Source organism: Chiroxiphia lanceolata, chromosome 2 (assembly GCF_009829145.1).
Source record: "Chiroxiphia lanceolata isolate bChiLan1 chromosome 2, bChiLan1.pri, whole genome shotgun sequence".
NCBI classification, from domain to species: Eukaryota; Metazoa; Chordata; class Aves; order Passeriformes; family Pipridae; genus Chiroxiphia; species Chiroxiphia lanceolata.
In genome coordinates this window covers 118,528,425-118,549,461 of record NC_045638.1, presented here as the reverse complement: position 1 = coordinate 118,549,461, position 21,037 = coordinate 118,528,425, and the positions used below count along the sequence as shown (strand labels likewise).

The window sequence follows — 21,037 nt, the reverse complement described above, 5'->3', positions numbered from 1 at the left end:
CACGCACACTGAAGGAACTGCCACGTGCTCAGTTCTACCCTATAGCAGAACACAAGTTTACCCATCAATGTGAGAAGCACAAACCAGCATTTATTTCAGTTTGCACAGCCATCCCTGCAGCTTCACCACCTAAATAACTGCACAAGAAAACTCCTCTTCTGGAAAATACCGTCGTCCTGTCAGCGGTCACGCTGTGTTTCTGGGATGCTGCTTCCCTTCACCTGCAAATCCTCTGCTGTCCTTAACTTCTTCCAAAAGTGAATAAACAGCCCACAGACTTCTCACAGCCTGCAACAAGCAGGCCAGGGTCCCAGTACAATTGCCAGTCAGGTGTGTATGGTCCCCAGATCCCCTATTCAATCAATCAAACATAAGTTTTGTAACTCCCCTCTTCAGTATGCTCAAGTGCCTTCCCAATTCAACCACAAAGCCAAAATTCCCCTCAGTTGCTCAGAAGACTCATGGGGGAAGTTTCTAAAAGTAGCCAAGTCTTCAGCCACTACTGCCTAGTATGAGTCTAACATCTAGACTCTCCCTTTAGTCAACACGGAGAAGGATGCATTTAAACAAACGTGAATTGCTCTCCAGATTTGTCCCTCTCTGTCCTCTGATGGCAGATATTGCCTGAACATCTACCTTAGGCAATGAGTCTGGTGCTAAATGAGTGGGAGGCCACCTGTGAGATCTTCCAAAATCTTTTCCCCCCACCCTGAGTAAAAGAACATGAACTAGCCTCAACAATTTTGTATCAGCCTCAAGGAACTGAACTCTGAGGGCACACAAAGTTGCAGACCTTGCACATGGGCTAATCCTTTCTCATAAATCAATCACAAGGCTGTGGTTCCACCACATCCTGAAGAGTTGCACCCCCCCCTTTTTTTTTTTTTGCCACCTCCCTCAGCACCTAAAATTCAGTCTGACATGTCCTAAACTCTTCCTCCTAACACACCTCACAGCACAGGTATATCATCTTCCCAATGACACAGCTCAGGAGGTGATTAGAAAAGGAGCAGCAAGATACAGAAAGGCTTGATTTTGAAGCAAGGAAAGGACATTGAAGACTGGTGAAAAAGATTAAGCCTTGATACACGTTTGCATGGCAGAAGGCCCTTGAACCACATGACTGGCCTCATTTTCTAGCTTCAATGAGATTAGCACTTGTGCTGCATGCCTAAATTCAGATAAGAGGCCCACAGAGTGCCTGGGGAGTACTTCTTACTCCAGGCCATCAGGTCCTCAAAGCAGTATTAGATCCTGGCCAAGATCCCAACAAAGGAAAAGGAATCTTGAGTGGAAACACCAAAAATGGGAGAGGGAGATCCAACCATGCTTGCTGTCCATGAGGTAGACAGAAGTGCACTTTCAAGCCCAACTGGCACACTGCTGGAGCCGACAAGATTATTTTTTAGCAGCTGCAGGGCTCTGGATACATGGCTGTCAATAATGCTCACGATGGCAGGAGCAGAGACACATCCCAGCTGCTCTGCTTCAAGCTGAGATGTCCCAGTGCAGACAGCAGCCCCACATGCTGCTGCACCAGTGTCCCATCCAGCTCCCCCATCACAGGGCTGTATCACACAGGTGGAAAAGGGGAGGAACCTTCCTTCACCTCTCTGCTCAAACCACGGGACACAACAGGTCCAAGGTGCCAGAGCACCAAGTCTAAAATCAACACTGCTTCAAACCCATCCATTTCACACATAAATGGAGAGAACAGAGATGCTAACAAACCTGCCTCCCTTCAGGCTTCGCCGCTGCCAAAAAGGAGCCACTCAATCTAATGAGTCAATTAAAAATTCATAACTGGATGAAAGAGAAAAAGAAGTTTGGTTCTGGTTCTGAGAAAATGAGAACAATAACTCTCATTTAGCTCTTGTGTGCCTTTTCTTGCACACATTGTCTGGAGAAACAAAGCCAGCTTGAAAATCCAGGACCTGCAGCTGAGAGCTAAAACAGCAGGAATAAAGAAAGGACACGTGCTCTGTCTTGCCCTGCAGAGAGAAACCCGTTTCCCCGGCAGGACTTCAGGGTCCAACAGGGCTGAAGTCAGCCCTGGTTCACAGGAGTGGGAGCCAGAGGGAAGGCTCTTTGTAAGGACCTGTTGTCTACAGGAAGCACTCTGGAAAATTCAGTTTCTGTCAGAGTTTGTCTAAACCACAGAAAACACCTTACACAGACGCACACATTCAAAAGCCAAGTGACCCCAAGTCATCTCTCGAGTGAATTTTCAGAAATGAATTAAGCCAAACCAAATGAGGGCCCAAAATCCTGAGCGCAAGCATCCATGAAGGGGCATAATGTGATTTAACTAATCCACTAAAAGTTACTTTAGATTCATTTTCTTGAGTATCTCTGACACATGTAAGCCCCGAAGCCAATGTCCTCAAAGCATTACTCGTAGGTGTCTACAGAGTCCCAAATCTTACAAGCCATATACCTGCGGTAAGGGCAGGTCAGAGCAAAAGCAAACCAGCCCAGCCTTGGCTGGTCACCAAAGCAGTTGCTGAGCTGTGGTTACAACCAGGAGTGTCCTGGCATCCCAAACCCCGGGAGAGCAGTGGAGGAGCTCCACGCTGTCCAGCCACGGGATATGCTGACTGTGCTTGCCTGCATCCCCCTCCTGAAGAACTTGACCCCACTCCACGGCTAACACAGGTACTCTCACTTGATCCAGTGCCTTACGGACCCAGCTCACGGGTTTCCACAGGGAAAACAGCTCCCTGGCAGAGCAACCCAGAACCCAACTCTGACTGCCGCAACCTCACCCTGCCCGCGGGTGCTTTTTTTTCAGCGGGTGTTGGTTTCAATGGGCTTCACTCCCTCAGGTGACCTTACAGCAGCAGTGCTGACTCAGTCTTGTTTAAACTGAAGTGGGAACTGCAAATCTGGACAACTGAAGCAAATCACGGAACTACAAAAGAACAGAAGAGTATTTAGGCATCTACTTCCGTGCTGCTCATGGACATCAGGTGGGAAAGCAGGCAGCTAAATAAGCACCTGCACCCATACTGTGGGACTTCACTTGGGAGAGTGGCTGCTCTTTTGAAGAGTAAAAGCCAAGGCCACACAAGCTGGAAGCAGAAAGCACAACCCAGAACGGTGTTACTGTGATTTAAATCACACCTTGGCTCCTTCCACACTGGGTTCCCTGTGTCAACAACGCCTGAACCGGCAACGCCCTCACTGGGTTGCACAGCTGGGTATAACTTCCAAGTGGTTTCCAAGCTGCAGGCTCACAGACATCTCCCCCCCAAGGAAAGCAAGCCTGCTTGCTGTCTGTGGGCTTAAATTTGCTAGAGGGGTGTCTCTGCTGCAAAGGAGCTCTTTTAGGGGTCCTTCAGCCAAAGAGTTTGACGGAAGCTATTTGACTGCTGTTAGCCGAGTTAGACGCTTCAAATACAACCCTGTTGTGAGGCAAGAAAAGCAAAGCTGAAGCTTGGAAAGGTCAAATCAGCCAGTCAGAGGTGCTGTGGAATTACTCCAGATTTTAAAGAACCTCTTTTTGATTTTCCTAACACAGACCAAAAAAAAAAAACAACAAACCCCCAAAAAACCAAACCACCAAACCAACTTCCCCACATTCATCTACAAATAGCTCAATCTGATCAGTGTGCTGGTTTCGGGCTGCATTCAGCACTGCCCTCTGTTAAGATCCTGAAGACAGCCATCTCTCCTGTTCTCTTTACGTGCCGCTCCTTATCACTCCTCTCTTCCCCGCTCCGCTATTTCACCACCTTTAGCACATACAGCTCTCTCCTCTGTGGCTTGTGCCATTTGATGCAGACTCCCTGTTCCTCTTCCTCTGCATAAACCACTTTCACATCCACCTTTCTTTCAGCCATGGCTTCAAACACCCCTCTGCCCGGCTATGCTGCCTGGTGTCTCATTTTTGTAAGGGTCTTACTACTGGAGAAAGCTCGGTATGTCCTGCATCTCTCTACCATGATTCCCTGCAATTCATACCACTGTGCCACCTGCTCTCTGCTCCTATTCTCCTCCACAGCTTTTTTTATTTCCCCGACAGCTATGCAGACTCCCACTGCACATGGGGGGGGGGGTCCAATGGTTTGTGCCGCGCTCCAGCTGGGAGACACCCCGCTGCCCCAGACAGCTTACCCACGAGGTTCATCTTGGCGCTGTAGCTCCCGAAGTACCTCTCGTCGGTGTTGGGCGTGTGGCACTCGTACTCCCCGGCGTCGCGGTCCTGCAGCTCCGTGATGTGCAGCAGGACGGCGTCCCCCTGCACCCGCTCCACGTAGATCCCGCGGCCGCGCACGCGCTGGGTGTAGATGGCGTAGGGGAACGAGGGGTCCACGGTGCTGACGATCTGCACCTCCCGCTCGGGGGCCGAGGGCAGGTAGATGGACCACTGGAAGTTCTGCTCCGCCGGGCCCTGGTAGCCGCTCACCTTGCACCACAGCGTGACGTGGGAGCCCTCCGTGCGGTACAGGGGTCCCTCCTGCACCGTCACTTGCCGCTGGGCCAGTGCCATGCCTGTGGGAGGAGAGGAGCCCAGCGTTACTTCCCGACAAGCAATCCCTGCACCTCACCCGGATATACCCGTCCTACCCCTTCCACGGCAAGTCCTCACGCCCCATCTATAGCTGGCACATCAGGCTCGGGCACAGCACCCCCAGCTCTCTTGTTGACTCAACGGAAGTGTTTTTTAAAATGCCCCATGACAGCAGCGGTGTTGAGGTAACATAAACCCCTTGTTGGGCGGCGTTAAGAATCCACGCGTGAAAGTGCACTCCACTGTGCAGCAACAAACCAGAAGCTCGAGGTGACAGGTCTTTGTTTTCAGGACTACTTTTACTTTTTAACTCAAGCACGCTGTGATCCCAGGCACAGGTTGCTGCCAGAGGGCATGAGGAGGTGTTAAGGGCGGCCACGGAGCTGCTGCTTGGGGCTACTCTGTTCAGCAGTGACTCCCTCATGTCCTGGCACAGCTCAAACAGGATTACCTTCTACCAGCAGAGAGGCCCATCTGCAAGCCAGGAGGCCACACTCCCTCTCCTTCGGCACCTGGGCCACCCAACTGCAATGCCCCAAGCACCTGCCCTCCATCAGCAAACCTGCCAGAGGCTTCAGCTGGTACAAAATCCCATTCTTTTTCCCCACACACAGACCCAGCACACCTTCTCCAGTCTCTGCTCTGCTACGCTTGTAAAGGCACACAGAGAAATGCCAGGCTTCCAGCACTGCCTTTCCAAGTCCATTTGAAAGGTGTGTATTTAGTACACAACAAAACCAATTACAGTAAATGGAGGGAGTGGGAACTGTCCCACTCAGGCTCACCGCCCCTGGCCGCCGAAGCCGAGACCCGGCGCGGTGCATTGTACACACACCGACGTGTGCAGCACCAAACAAAGACAACCCTGCGGCACGGTGACTGCCATCCACTGTATTTTTACACAGATTATGGATGGCTGGCCCCTGGGCTCATGGCACATTACCAGCACAGCCCTCCAGGGGCCGGATAAATTACAGCAATCTATCTTGTTTGTTGCTACATCAAAGGCTCGAGGTCTGGAGACCACGGTGGGTGTTCATCGGTTATTGAGTTACCAGCAGCACGCACACATGGCAAGGCCAATCATCCTGGCTTCTGCGACTGCTTGCTTGCCATCATAAAACAGCAATAAGCCGATTTAAAGCAGGTCCTGCATAATCACGTTTGCAAATTTCATCCTCTCTGTGCGTATGTTGGGGTTCCCCCCCCCCCCCCCCGTCCAATTTTCAACAACAATGTTCAAGCACAGAGAAGAATTTAACCTTTCAAAAACTGGCATCTTGCAGGTGAAGAGGCAGCCTTGCATCTGGGGATTATTGATTCAATCCCACCCTCTGGACAGGGATGTCCAGATATGAAGTTTTTTCTCCACAGCCAGCCTGGACTGGAGCCAGGAGAGATGGTTCTTAGCAGCTTAAAACAAATTGTGAAAAATGGGTTCAGCACATCCATCAGGGCATGCAGCTGAACAGATGGAGTGCAATTCAAACTATTAACTTGGGCTCAGCTTGCTGCTGCTCCAAATTATGTTTCTTTTCACTCTTTATGAAATAATATGATTTAAAGGGAGGACCAGGGAAAGCTAGCACGTTTGAAACAAACGGGGAGAGGAACAACAGAGGCAAACACTCCCCCACTGTTTGCTGTACCAATCCCTTCATCCTGAGGAAAGATACCACTAGAGACAACTAACACATCTAAGGTGCAGACGGCCTCTTCTCTCACTCCATAAAGGCCAAAGGACAAAGCAAATACTGCAGCCTTTGAAGTAAACTGTTTTTAAAGCAGCAGGAAGGGTAAGATCTTTATTACACACTTAAAGACAGCTCATAATCCAGTTTTTGTATTCACATGTAGCCTTGCTACAGCATGCAGATAACCCCACATGCAACGACACAATAAAAATTGCACCACAAATCAAACACGCAGCGGTAGGAATTAAAAGTTGCACACACAACACTCATCCAGGTATTTGTCAGCTAACTGCATGACCTTGTTGTGCAATCTTTTAATACAGTGCTGGATTTTTTTCAATGGGAGTTCTTTGAGGAGTTTTCCAGCCATCCAGCTGAAAAACATCATTTTATCAGACTGGTACTTCCAGAGCTCATTGGCAAGATCACAGCCTCAGAGACCCACAGCACAGATCTCTGTGCCCTGATGGAGGCAACCTGTTGGTAGATGTCAAATCCCACCACTCCCATGGCCAGCACTAACAGGCACTTCCTTTCTTCCTTTGCCAGTGGTTTTTCGGACCTTGACTGTAACCTTAAAACCTGGAGTCCTCCTCCAGGTTTAGAAGAGACATTCCTCCTCTCCTATTCCCTCTTGCTGCACCTTCCTAATCCAACCAAAAGGGAGAGAGAGTTCAGAGCCAAAGAGTTCCTTTATTCCCATTCTGGCTCTAGGAGCCCAGGCAGCAGAGGGGACAGAAGAAGACAGTGCAGAAAAAACTCCTGCCTAGCTCCAGTGCAGATAGAAGACAAAGCAGCCAGAGTTCTGTTACAGCTTGCAGCAAGTTGCTGTCCCAGAAGTGAGAGAGACACAAAGGCTGAGCAGTTGGAGGAACAGGCTGGATCTCCAGAGGGGCAAGGAGCAGCACATCCACAGTTCTGTTCCCTGTGCCTGGCTGCAAACTCCTGCTCCAACACAGCTGGGCACAAATGCTTTTCAACACTTAAAAAGAACTCCACAGCGCAGAGGCAGAGATACTTCTCCAACAAACTATTTTAATCAAGAAAGGGAAAGACAAAAACAATCAGCCTGAGGCAGATATCCAGCACTACAAGTTTTCTCCTCAAACAGTTGCCTTTTGTATGATGTTTGGCATTTTTCAAGCCCTGGGAATTGCTATATCCAAGAACACACTTGTACCCAGAGAAGAACTGCATTTCTTAGCGAGCAAGCATTCTGGTTAACAAAAAATAATGTGCCTGAGATCCCATTTTAAACTCTTATCTTTCCCTCTTGAAGTGAGAGAAGAGCTCACTGGAGGAGGAGCTGTGCATTCCACACCTTCCCTAGGATGCCCAGGAGACAGTTATGGTGGCATTTGGCTGGTACCACGCTGGCACAGCTGGTTTTTAATTGCAAATCCAACGTGATTTACTGACAAGGCAAGGGTTGATATGGAGGAGGTAGTGAGCCAAGTGCTACTTTAAAATTAATAAGAAATTATAGATTCGTGCGCCTGTTTTTTTCCAAAAGACAGCAAATCCCATGAGATAAGGAGGAAGTGTTCCCTGATCCTTATCCCCTACAGATGAGGGCTATTGTTGCCAGCCTTTTGAGCTAAGAGTAAGTCAAACAACAGTCAGGCAGCTCTTAACACTTCCGCTGGCTTACCCATCTCCCAAGCCCCCTCTGGAGTCAGGAGGTGCACGGGGGATAAGAGGAGGCAGCAGTGGCAAGAGGTGGGTGATTACACTCAAGGTCAGGCAACAAGGGACAGTGCAGGACCCAGGAGGCTGCAGATGCCTGGTCCCTGCACCTCTCCTGCGCCAACCTGCCCAGCAGGCTCCAGGGCCACAGCAAATGTCACGGGAAGCAGCTCTGAAAAGCAGGGGAAAGGCGAGGGAGAAATGCAACGTCAGAGTCACACAGTCATTCGAGTCTCCCTTGTCATATCGCAGCCAGGACTCGAATGCCTCTCCATTCAACCTACGGGCAAGAAAGAAGAGCCAAGCATCCCCGCCAGCCAGGCATCTCACCCAGGAGTGCTGTAGCTCAGCTTCTGAGCACACAGTGTCTCTGCAAAATCTGTACCCTCACAGCAACCTCAGATAACTATGGCGAGATCTGACCTTTCCACATGCAGAGCTCAGGTTTTCCACATGCAACTGGTCATTTCAGGTGCCTGATTTGAAGCAGTTTGAAGAAGCTGCATTTCAGAAAGTGCCACACATTTACCCTTTGGGAAGGAGGTAGACTTTCAGGTCCCTTTCAGAAGAAGAAGAAGCGTGTGAAATTGTACCTGAGAACATTGATTCAAGGCTTATTGCAAGATAAGTGTAATGAAAGAAAGGATGGCTGAGCACACAGAAACTCTGCCACAGCATCAACACATCAAAAGAATAAATAAAAACTCATGACAGGATTATGAGGAACCTCTTGTGCAAACAGTTTCCCCATCTCAGAACAGTGTAGGTTATGTCTTCACCACATCCAAAGGCACTACAGCAGTTGCATCAAAGTATCTTACATATCAATAATTATTGCCACTAGTCATTTAATCTAAAGGAAAAACTTGAGCTCTTAGGAGTATTATCCTGGGTCCAATCACTAGGAGCAACTAAAAAAATCTTTATATTTTTCCATGTCTTCCATAAGTGTAGGGCTGACAGCGCTGAACAACAAATGGATTACGTAGCTTGAAGGACTGTTTCTACCCCTGCAGTTCTACAGCAGTTTTCCTTCACTTAGAAGCTCTAAAGCAGTATTTGTCAACAACTGACAATACTAACCCTAAATTTCCTTTAAAAATTAATTTGTGCCTTTGAATACAGTTATTAGACAGAAAACATTTCCAAAGAGATCCCTTTCCCTTCCACAAATACACAGTGCACATCTGGGTTTTGTTGTCGCTGTTGTTTGTTCCGTTCACAGGTGCTCCCGAAAATGTGTCAAGAGAAGAGCAACAATGCTGCTGACAGAACACCAGGGAATGGCTTCTATGTCAGAAATAATGCAGCCTCGAAAACAAGATGACTTGAAGGTGATCTGGTAAAGGTTTACACAAATATGTATTCCATGGAAAGGATGGTCAAGAATCAACCATTTACCACCTCTTCTAGCTCAAAAACCAAGGGCGTCAACCGAAACTGGTCAGATCCAGCTTTACAACAAACGTGGCAGCTCTTGCAGCTGCACGTAGCATATCTGTGGACGTCCTTGCCAAAGGATGCCGTGGATGTGGAAAGCTGACACGGGTTGAAATACGGGTGAGAAAAGTACCTGAAAGAGGGCTACTAAACAGTCAAGTCACACTGGGTTTGTGAGGCTTCCAAAACAAGCTAGAGTTGCACAGCTGCCTGCCTACAGCTTTTTGAGGTGTGATACTGAGCTAGGGTGGAGGGCTTAGTCTGATCTGGCACAGCTGCCCTCAGTGCCCCTTCACAACCCATGCCATCGCAGGCTACGCTCTTCAACCACATGGGTCACATCTGGTCTGCAGACTGTGCACTGGCTGTACTACAACAGAAGCTTAAAAAAGGCACCATTCCAGCTTTTTCTCTAGAAGCGTGGATATCTCTGCTCTGAGCACGGCCAACTGAACTGGCTCCCTCCACACACTCTCAGCCCTGACACAGGAGCTTGTGCCCGTACACAGGGAAGGGAAGGGGAGCGTGCATAAATCCTGTTTGGCTACGACAAACCAGCATCTGCAGCAGACCACAGGACCTGGCAGAAAGTCCCCCAGTAATGAAGACAATTCAGACTCAAGTGCTAAAGAGCAGTCCTGTCTCCTTGAGCTTGAGAGATGCTCTGGGCACGCAGAGCCCCAGAGCAGGTGCCACGGCCAAGTGCACCACGGGCTATGACAACTGCTGCCCTCCTGCCTCCGAGCTGCAGCAGCCCCTGTGCTGGCTGCCCTCACAGAGTGACGGGGCACACTCGGTTACCCCCAGCCCAGCATGCAGGGCTCCCCTCGACTCGCTCCTCCTCAGTGCTTCCACTCCCCCACCCCAAAACAGGAGCATCCAGCCCTGCGCAGGACTTGGCTCCCAGTGAATCGCTCGGGGATAATTAACGCGCTCCAAGCTCATATTCCATCTTAATTCAGATTAATTTTTCAGTCTCTCTTAAGCAGGAGGCCTCCCAGGGGACTGCCCTTCTTCTCTCCTTTCTGTCACCCAGGGAGGATGCAGTTGGCTCTTGCCAAAGCCATCCCAATACTTAGTCCCTGATCCCATTACTTAGTCCCTGCTTTTTCTCTGGACTTCACAGTGGGGCTGATACCCACAAAACACGAACTCATTTCAAGAAGGCTCTTCCAAGCTCACAATTGTCCAGCCACTGAGAACATTTCCCCCAAGCAGCCATCACCTTTTTTTTCATGGGTTGAAGACTAATATAATCTCTGAGGGAGACTCTGTCCCAACAGACAACACCAGAACAGAGACAATCTTCTAGCAACACACACCTGCTATTCTGTGAAGTCTCCTCTTAAGGTGCACAAATAAAAATTAGGTTCGAGCTTAATTTTTGCATGAATGAGTCACAGCAGGGACAATCTCTGTACACTGCAACCTGCTGCCAGATGGAAAAAAACAATGCTATCAGAAGAAAACATGTGGGAGCCCTCCCCCTATTTCTGTAAAGCCTCATTCTGGGAAAATCTAGTATTTTGCTTGGTATATTTTTTTGTCATGCCCACTGAGTTCAGTGTACTGAAAGCCTGGCTGGAGCCACCTGCAGAACAACTCTGTCCCTATCCTCCACCCTTCTGCTTTGATGTTTAAAGCATGCAGCCAAGGGTGCCTGATCCCCTACCCTCCTCCACTCCTGCCACCATCCCACCACTCCCAGCACGTGGACCATCCTTCCTGAACCAACTCTAAAAGCAATTCATTCCTCATTCTAATTCCTCCCACTGCTAAGCCAACTAAGGGTGGCTAAGTGGAGAGGTCAGCCAGGGTCAATTTATACAATAATTGGTATGGAAATACCACAATCAGTGGGGAAATATCAAAGCATGGGCAAACGAGACAGGAGCCGCCAATGAAGCTCTTTGTTCTTCCAACACAACCGTTTCCACTCACCTCTGCTCGCTGCTCTGTCTCACAGCAGCTCACTTCCACAGCAGATGTTTACTGCCTTTTAAGAAAAAATGTTTTCAATAAATGTGAAAGAGGTGACATTTCTTTTAATCACCATAGATTGTTGTGGTCTCTGCCGAGCTTCCCAAGTTCTGACTGTAAAAGAGGTCTTGTACCTCTGCTATAATTATGCATCCAGTCAGACATCCAACCCCCTCGCCAAGATCAGAGCCATTTTACATCCTTTGGTTCTTCTCAGATCTGGTCCTTTTATTGACAGAAGACTTCCTTACCTTCCCCAGTGTGGCTCTGGTATTCTACAGTGTGAAATGTGATCTACCCTTGTGATTTTTTTCCCCCACTTTTTTAAGCAAACCACATACTATATGGAAGTCACATTCCCCTAACTGCTCCTTCTCCGTGTCTACAATTAGGTATGTTAAAATATGCTGGTTTTAACACCACCTTAGAACGGCACATTCTTGAGTCACACAGATCATCTGTATTACTACAACCTTTAAACTTCTAAAAATGCTGAAAGGATGAAGGAATAATTCATTATCTACGCTGGACACCGAGAAGACAAGATTCAGGTTGGTCATGGGAGGTAGCTACATGTTCAAATTCCCAGAAGCAAGGAAAGTGAGGCACCAGAGAGGCTCTGCCTTGTGAGACTGAGGTCTCTCACACTACTGCTTCCTCTGACAGACATTTACTTTCCTCCTCTGACAGACATTTGCTTTTTTCAAGGACAACACAGGCAGAACCTGCCCCAGGGGATGCACGACACGAGATCTCCCTGCTCTTACAGTTCTATCCCTCTCGATCATCCCATCAGAAAGTAGATTTAAAGTTTCTTTGCTGCACTGAAGTCTGAAACTGCTCTTTAATCTAGTACAGCTTTACTTTGAAAAGTCACAGAGCTAAGCCTCCAGAAGCCAGCCAGCCACTCCTGTGGTCAGAAAAAAGAGCGATACCCTTTAATTTTGTATTAACAAAAGGAAGGAGGATGGCTGGGCACACAGGTCCTCAAGCTCTGGAGCTCCTGGTGCTCACCCTCCTTACTTCACACGGACTTTGAAGCAGCTGGTGGAACAAGGTGTACCTGACGTAGAAGGTGAATAACAACACATGCTGATGTACCAGGGAGAGACTGAGCTGGCTGCCCTGCTGGTTCAGATCCATAATGGGAAATGATTGTTGGGGGCTCAAATATCTTTGTGCAACACACTCACTGTTTATTACAGTTTTACTGTTTTCCTGCAAAGATCCTGAGAGGAAACAAAAAAAAAGTCCCTAATAATCTGCAATTCTTGTATTCACCAAAGGCAAGACCAGTTTTTGATTAACCTCATAGAAGGGCAGAGAGCACCAATAGCACTACCGGCTCTTTTCTGTACTTAACATAGAGCCCATCCCATGAATCTATTTAATCAACTATTTCTCTTCCTCCCAGGTCAGAACAGAAGTTTTGCAGCCCTTTTCCAACTCAGATCAGCATGTTCTTCACATACTATACCACCGTTACCCCGATCATTATGGGAAAACTACACAAGCAGAAGCTCCCTGGCAGATTATACTTATATTGGGAATATGCAGGCAGGAAGTGTTGGATTGCCCACGCAGTACTTCTAACTTGCACTGCTCCTCGTGTCTTATCCTCAGGAGTTTATTCTTGCTTACAGCCCACTGAATACATGCCCCAGTGACTTATATCACTACGGCTGGTTCCAGGGCTGGTTAAGCGCTACAATACACAGCAGCATTTACAGCGGTCTGCTGGAATGCCCAAGGCAATGCCTACTTTTATATTTTCCAATGAAAAGCAGTGATGGTTTCATTATTGCCTCCCCAGCCTGAGCTTTGAAGCTGTAACCACGGGTACTCACTGTAAGATTTAGTGTAGACCTGCACGAAAAGTGAAGTCTCCTAAGATTCCTACGTGTGGTTTTTTTTTTTTTTCTTCTGTTCCTTTAGCTCTTACAACACGTGTAAGGACACACCATTTACCTTGGTGTCCCTAACACTGCTCCCAGATCTCTGAAAGATTCAGAATTGCCATGCTAGTACCAAAGCTATGGAGCATCAACACACATTTCAGAGGGCTGAACTTTTAGCTGGTATGCGTTCCCAGCCTATCAAGAGAAAGAGGTGAAATGGAATTGTTCAAGCTACAAAGCTAGGCAGGAAATTTCTGACATAGTTCATTATGCCCTGCAGCCCCTGTATTTCTTTTTATTATCCTTCTTTAGTCTTCAAGTCCTACATGTTCAACATCCAGGGTCACTCTAAGAACTGTCAAATATTATTCCCTGTGCGATCGCTCACTCTCGGACAATAAGAAACTTCATTTTGTTTCACAGTCAATAACGTTTTAATGTCACTTCTTTTTTCGTTTTCCTGCATGCTCTGCAATCCCTCCCAATATTAAACAACAGAATGTCCCTATTATTGCTGTAATTCAGCTCATAACATCCCAGATGCTTAAAATACTCTCCCAGGAGAAAAGAGTGCAGAGTCATAAATCTCACCTTCACATTATCCTTGCCAAAAGGAAACAGCATTTACTACCCAGCCTCTCATTAAAGGAATTCCCTCTCTTTCATGAAGAGATCTACTTCTGATCCATGGAGAGCCTGGTTCCTTCCCTTCCCTCAAATTTATTTTTCCTAAAGAAAAACAAAGCCTCTTGCTCTCATCATTTGAAACAGAGGGAGGAAGGGCAGACACACAAGTGCCTTCCTTCATCTCCAAAGTGAAACTCCCTCCAGTGTTTTGGCCCATTTTCCATACTCCCAGAAGACGCTTATTTGGCTTCTGTCCCACCTCCTTGCTCTGAGTGACTCCTGAGATTTTTCCCTTACTTTGGTATGGGTGACATTTAGGAGTTCAGTACCCTTAATTGTCTCTGAGACCTTTACTTGCATACTTGTTCTTCTGGGCAGGGCCAGAGCATCTCCTTTTCAACCTCCAAATCAGCAACCTCAGGCAGCCATTTATTAATTGCTTAACCCCAAATCGATTGCCTTCTACAGAGAGAAACTTAACAGTGATCTATTAAATATTGACAGGTTGGAAGAGCTGATGACAAACAGCCCTGCTGCACATCCCTCCCCCCGCCTTCCAAGCACAGCATTCCTCCAGCACTCCAGCTCTGTCTTTAGGGATGGGTCTGCACTTGCTCCTGGTCCTCCTTTGGAGCACACAGTTCTGCAGGAATGGCACTGCAAGACGTTAGGAAGTGTAATACCCAGAAACGAATGCAGCCAAGGGCAATCTCTCACACTTCCTTCTGGCGTGCTGAAGAAACATTTGCGCCCCTCAGCCATGGCCATTAGCATGAGAGAACATTCAATTTGCAAGGCAAAGCTGCCATCTTGTACTACTTCTTCAGCAGAAAGAGCTTTCAGGTAAACATCGAACTGACTTATCCCCAAGGTCAAGCATATTGGCTAAAAGCATGCATTTCTCCAAAATAAAATTTTCCCACCCCACCACAAAGGATCATGAGAATATGAAGCACAGTCGTACAACAGCAGACAGTTTCCATTTCCTTCCCACAAATTTTTCTGTTTTCTTCCCTGCTCACTAAGCAGCACTAAGAGGCTGCCTCTCAAAACCTTTGTGATTCAGTCAGACAGCATCCCCTGAAAGACAGACACAGATCCGGGAAGATTCTTCAGCTGCCTCTTACTACTAATTAAGATGTTAGAACTCCTTGTCTCCTTACACTGTAATTTATTAGTTTGACATGCTACAGAGACTACCAGCAGTTGTCACCAAATTACCAAGGCTCTCATTTCAAATGGGAGGACAGGTGCTTTCCAGTATTTGGAAAAGGAAAGAAAAAAAAAAAGGAAGAAAAAGGATGCAGAGGCATTTATGTTACTGTTGCTTCCAGTCTGGATGAGAGAAAGGTACAATCATTCCCTCTAAGTACATTCATAACACAATACTGCTACCAATGAAGAAGAAGGACAATCAGATGTGATTCTCCTCCCTGAGGAGGAACAAGTCCATGCACAGGGGGGAACTGACCAGCTGGAAAGCACAGGAGAACACTTCTGACATTAAACAAACAAACAAACAAACAAACAACAACCCACAATTGTGAGGGGTGACTGCACACTGGCACATGTTGCCCAAAGAGGTTGTGGAATCTCCATCCCTGGAGGTATTCAAAAGCCATCTGTACCCAATCCTGAGCAACCTGCTCTAGGTAGTCCTTTTTGAGCAGGGTGCTTGGACCAGATGGCCTCCAGAGGTCCCTCCCAATCCCAACCCTCCTGTGAAGGTCACTCCAACAGGACTGCATTCACTGCTGCTACAGGCCATGAGTTACTTTAGCCACAAAACACCTACTCAGAGCAGCCTTGCTGTGCCAGATCCCCTACAGAGAAAACTGTGGCAAAAACACCCTCAGTCCCAGGAGATTCCGTTTAAAAATGTGGTTTCACAGTGCAGTTAAGCTAATCTAGGTACCAGCTGCCTTGGGAAAAAAAGCTGTCCTGTTTTCCCACTCACTTTATTGCTAGCAACACACCCACTCCCCTCCCCATGCCTGACCCCCCTACGAGCTGAAAAAAGAATGACCCAAGGAAAGAGTTATTTGTTTTCTCCAAGACAGCAGGAACACTTTTTTTTTTCCTTTGGGAGATGGGGGTAAACAACCCTTTTCATTAGCAGCTGGAATATTTCACTAGCTCAGCTGTACTATGAAATGGCACCTTCAGACAGGCAAAAAATGGGTCAGGAGAGGCCAGGGAAGAGGTAAGAGCAAGGCAGCTTGTGAGGAAGTGCCAAGGTCCCTCTCTGCTGGGAGACCCTGATGGCAGGTCTCTAACAAGCCTTGTGGCAAGGCAGCAGGTGAAGCAGTGCTGCAGGTTACTCCCAATCACACAGAGGAAAAATAAAAGGGCTCCAAGCCACCACTTTTAGCAAACACCCATAAGAGCAGGAGACTTAATGAAGCCTGGCTTCCTAAGCCTTCAGGAGGGGAGGCTGTCACTGAGACTAATGATTTGACTGCAAGCTTCAGCTGGAGCTTCTCCTACAGCTGGCACAGTCATTTGGAGGTACTGCTAAAGCCCCTGAAGAAAAGGGTTCCCCTCAGTACCCTGCTGACCCCCTGACTCAGCTACTTATGGTTCACAAGACTTGCAGGAACTCGTTTATTTTCAAGCTCTCTACGCCTGTCAAATTTGACTAAAATTGGCCAAAGGGCTTCCAGGTTATCCAGAAAGGGGCAGCAGAGGCAGCACCATCAGATAAGTCATCTTTCTCTGAGAACCCAGCCTCAGGAAACACAAGGAGAGGCAGAGGCTGGGAATCAAAAACCACACAGAGGGAAGAAGCACTAAAAAAGACAAGGTAGAACAAGGGTAAGAAGGGCTTTAAAAGGGAAGACAAGCATATTGCATTTGGCACAGCAGAGGAGGAGGAACTAATCTGAGAGTTCAGGGGAACCGTCAGACAACAAAAAAACCTGCAAGAATTTCAGAGGCAGAGATGGATAGGAAATGCTGCAGCTTACACTTCTTAAGCAGAAAGATCCACGGGCATGCACATGCATATAGGTAAGCACCACAGACAGAGGTTAAGATTTTGATTTGAACAGAAATACCACCTTGCAGTATCAGCAGAGAAAGGGCAGTCCAACTTTTATGAGTGGATAAAATTACCAAGAGGGAGGGACTGCAGGAAGAGGTGGACAGAATAGGCCCCTTATAAGCCTCAAAAACCCCAAACCCTGAAGCTGGGCAGGGTATACTCATGAGAACATACGAAAACCTCTGTCAGAGAGGCAGAAGGTGGCAAAGACAACACGACTTGGAGGAAATCATTCCAGAAAGAGACCAGAACTGGTTATCACATGGGCAACTGCAAAGTCGAGGAAGGTAATGCTGGATCACGACTGAGATGTAGAGCAGTGGGGGCTATTAAGAACACCCTTGCAAAGTAAATCACAGAGACAGACTAAATTGGCAGAGAGCTGGGAGGCAAAAGCTCCAGACAGAGAATCCCATGGGGCTTGTGGAGGACAGAGCAGCTGCTGAGGAGGAGGGGATAAAGCAGCTTTGCATTGAGGGAGAGAGGATACGAGTAGCAAAACAAATGACAGAGACAAGGGAAAATGACCTGGGACCCTTAAGACAAGCAAAAAGGTTAGAAATTCTACCTTTGTAAAAAGGGTGGAGAAAGAAGCTGGACTGAGCAAACACACTGGTAAAGGCAGGCCCTTAATTTGTATGCCAGTTCTCTTTGTAAAGTTGCTATGGCTTGAGGAGCAAACTTGAAGGTGGACAAGGGGCTACCCAGGCTTGGGGGGAAGTATTCAGTAAAGCAGAAGTTATAGTGTTTATGAGGGACAAGGTAGAGGGAAGGAGCCGCACTCCTTCCATCTGAGACAGGGAGGTCAGCATCGTCAGAGGACTCATGCCGGCTCCATGCCACCGCAGGACAGCAGGAGCAGAGAAGCAGCAGATGGTGGGGCCAGGAGATGGGAGAGAGGGTATAAAAAGTGCCCCAGGGATGGGGGCAGATGCCACTGCGTCTGTGGTGTGAACAGCTATGGGGTAGAAATACTGGCAAAAGAAGAAGGGTGGGGCGAAATCGAAGTCCAGGGTGCACAAGAAAGGTCACACCAGGGGAGAAGGAAAGCAGAAAGATCCTGAAAGGGAAGAGTGGTGTTGGCTGAAAACCAAGACACACAAAAGCCTGGCTATCAAGCCAGGTTCCTTGTGATAGTATGAGACATCTAGGTACAGGGAGGAATGACCCTGGACTAACCCAGAGCATCTGCTGAACAAAAGGGGCCCCAGTCTTCGGCACCGAGACAAGAGCTACACACAAGAGATGTGATGGAGAAAGGGACACGACTACAAGTCTCACTTGATGTATGGAGTCTGGAAAAAGCTGCAAGTTGGATTTTTTCAGGATTACAGAAGCAGCTCAGCAACACCACACCTCGGGCACAAGTCCAAACACTCTCCTGCCTCCCAGAGCAGCACATCTCGGCATCCATGTGATGAGATGGGGCAGCACAGCCCAAGAGATGCTCCAAAGGTGATACACAGCCTGACTTCAGCAAGAGCAGACTTGCTACTTTGTAGGTCTGCGAGTTTATCTGAAGGTCTGGAAGAAAGCAGAGTCTCAGTTTGTAGACAAGACTGTGTCTGAGGGTGACTAAATAGCATTTGTCACTAAACAAAAAATCTTTCCTCCTCAACTGAGAAAAGGAGAGGTGGGGATGAGGTAAATCCTTCCTCTGCTGATACACCAGACTGAGCATCCTCCTGCCTACACTCCCTGATGAGCAGATGTATATAGAAGTTTTCATCTTCAGCTACTTACTTAGCAGAGCCTAGTCCCCTCTGATCAGGGAGTTAAGGAAAGGCTTACATAGCTACCAGGGAGGGAGGGTTTTATTTATCTGATTCCAACATGCCCAAGTTATCAGACTCTAGAGGAATTCAATTAATGAGAATAAAACTCTTGTTTGATGCAAGTCTGGAAGGGTGGTGTGTTTTTTTCTTTTTCTGTAAATAGCTGCACCCCAGAGATTTTTACACTGATTATAAGCTTTAACAGCGACCGACTGATCCTAGTTTAACAGATACAGCAGCCACACCAAAATGCCACACACGCTCCAGATCTGTCGGGGACTGACAGAGCCAGAGGAGACCAGCACAAAGACAGGGAGAAGGGAGGAAGAGGGATGCAGGACCAGGAAGCTGGAACATCATGTCCAAAGGAGCCGCTGAGGCCTTTCCCCCTCCTCAGCTCAGTGCAGTGGGCTGCAAGTGGTGAGGGTTGACACTGGTTGTTTCTAAGCACCCACGAGCACAGCTCTGTGAGCACCTGCCTGCAGCAGCTGTGAAATGCCACCTCCTGACACGGAGGCAGAATTAAAGGCCCTGCACAAGCTCGTAAGGCAAGCCATGGGCACCACAGGTCCTTGGCTGCTACGAGGCAATGCCCCACAGCACACAAAAGCCATCCCCCATGCCCAAGCCACGTCTGTCCCTGGCTGAGGAGATGCTCCCCATGCCCTGGGGAACCTGGCACTTGCTCCTGCTGGGGCTTCCTGCAACCACGGCATCCCTGGGTCTGCCACGAGGAGGGAGGATGACCCCCGGGGGCAGCAGGGGTGAGGGGACCATGGCACACACTGTCTCAGATTCCCATCTCAGGTCAGGTCACTCCGGGTAAGGTGCCAAGTTGTCGCCGCCTGGGACAGAGCTCCCTCCCTTTCTGGCAGGCTCTGTCCTCGCTGGCTCTGCCAGGGATGGGCCCTCTCACCCACTGCCACCCAGTGAAGTGGCATGAATGGGGCACAACCCGTCTCCCAAGGGGTTCTGGAGAGCCCAGGGATTGACCTCAACACATTAAGCATGGCAATGGATCACACCTGGGCCCAGCCTGGCCTCTGGCACTGTGGAAGAGGGTGAAAGAAGGAATTCTGACAGCAGTATAAGCTTTGGAGAATTTTACTCAGATAATCCTCTCCTAAGGTTGGCCAGCTGGCTCTAAAGGGAACAGACGGAGGAACATTACAAATCACTGAACCGATGGGAACCAAACACAGGGCGCAAAACTCTTCTCATACAAACGTTTTTGGTTTGGGGTTTTTTTTTTAAATCCTGCCATGAAGATAAGCACAGCTCCCAACACCCGCTCCCAGGCGGTGCTACTCCTAGGAGATTCACCCAATGTTTATTCAATGCACATTTCTCTAAAACCCCCACGGTATATCCAGCCAGGAAACCGAACAAACATCCATAATTTCCTCTGACACCTCCTAGCTACGCTGTTCTGACAAAAACAACCAGAGCCATCCAGTACCATTGCATGCCAAAAAAAAAAACCCCAAACAAAAAGACCCAGTTTCCTTACTAAACCCCTTCAACACACCAAGCCAGTAAAAGGGAGGAATCACAAGCTGAACCACCCAGAATCCATCAGCTGACTAGGACAGCACCAATAATCCCTCCTGGCTGTATACTTGGGAAAGACACGTAGGTGTTTCCACAGTCTACTTACACAGAAACCTCAGGAACTCTTCCCTTTCTTCCCTAAGGGAGATTCAAGACATTTGAGGTTTAACAGCTGCAACAAACAGTCTCCTCTTACCAGAGAAAATATTCAGGAACAAGATAACAAGAGACACAGTTACTGCAACAGGATGAAAACATGGAAAAAGCCTCTGGGGTCTAAGTGCTGCCCTAATGACTGCAGACTGCTACTCAGAAAATCTGAATTCAAGTATACAGCTCTCATCACCACTTGCAGATCAAACAGGAATGGCAAGATGCAAATCTTGCTGCCTGCAAGAGAGGTAATCTAAGACACCATTTGTGAGCAACCTGCTAGCAATGCCACAGTCCCTGCAAACACAAAGAAATAAAAAGCTGCAAATGCCCTTGATCTTGCATTCATTCCCCAGTAGATCACTGTGCTGAACCCAAACATCACGACTTTTATGTCTGGGGGAGTTTAGGGCACAGTCCTTATTACACTTGAAACGGCAAATATATTCTTTATTCAAATTTGATTGCAGACATGTGAGATGGGTTAAAAAGATGGCTTAGAAGGGAAATAATTCCAGCTATTCTCCTTTAAAATAGTTTAAAGAGCAGTATCTTACTTATTTCACAGCCAAGAGGTAAAGCAATTCTACAAAGCCAACTCAAAATTAGCAGATATATTTTCCCAGTACGCTAGAAAAGAACGCAGATGCTAAACCCATTATATAGACAGCGAAGTG

At 47.9% G+C, this 21,037-nt stretch overlaps 1 protein-coding gene across 3 annotated transcripts in view; it reads right to left on the bottom strand.

The window, feature by feature from the left end:
* Nucleotides 1-21,037, bottom strand: part of IGSF3 (immunoglobulin superfamily member 3) — a 94,985-nt gene that overhangs the window by 62,711 nt on the left and 11,237 nt on the right. For all 3 annotated transcript variants that reach the window (XM_032679318.1, XM_032679319.1, XM_032679317.1), the window contains exon 2: nucleotides 4,117-4,494. In XM_032679318.1, the coding sequence (XP_032535209.1) occupies nucleotides 4,117-4,494 (378 nt within the window). The remainder of the gene's footprint in view (nucleotides 1-4,116; nucleotides 4,495-21,037) is intronic.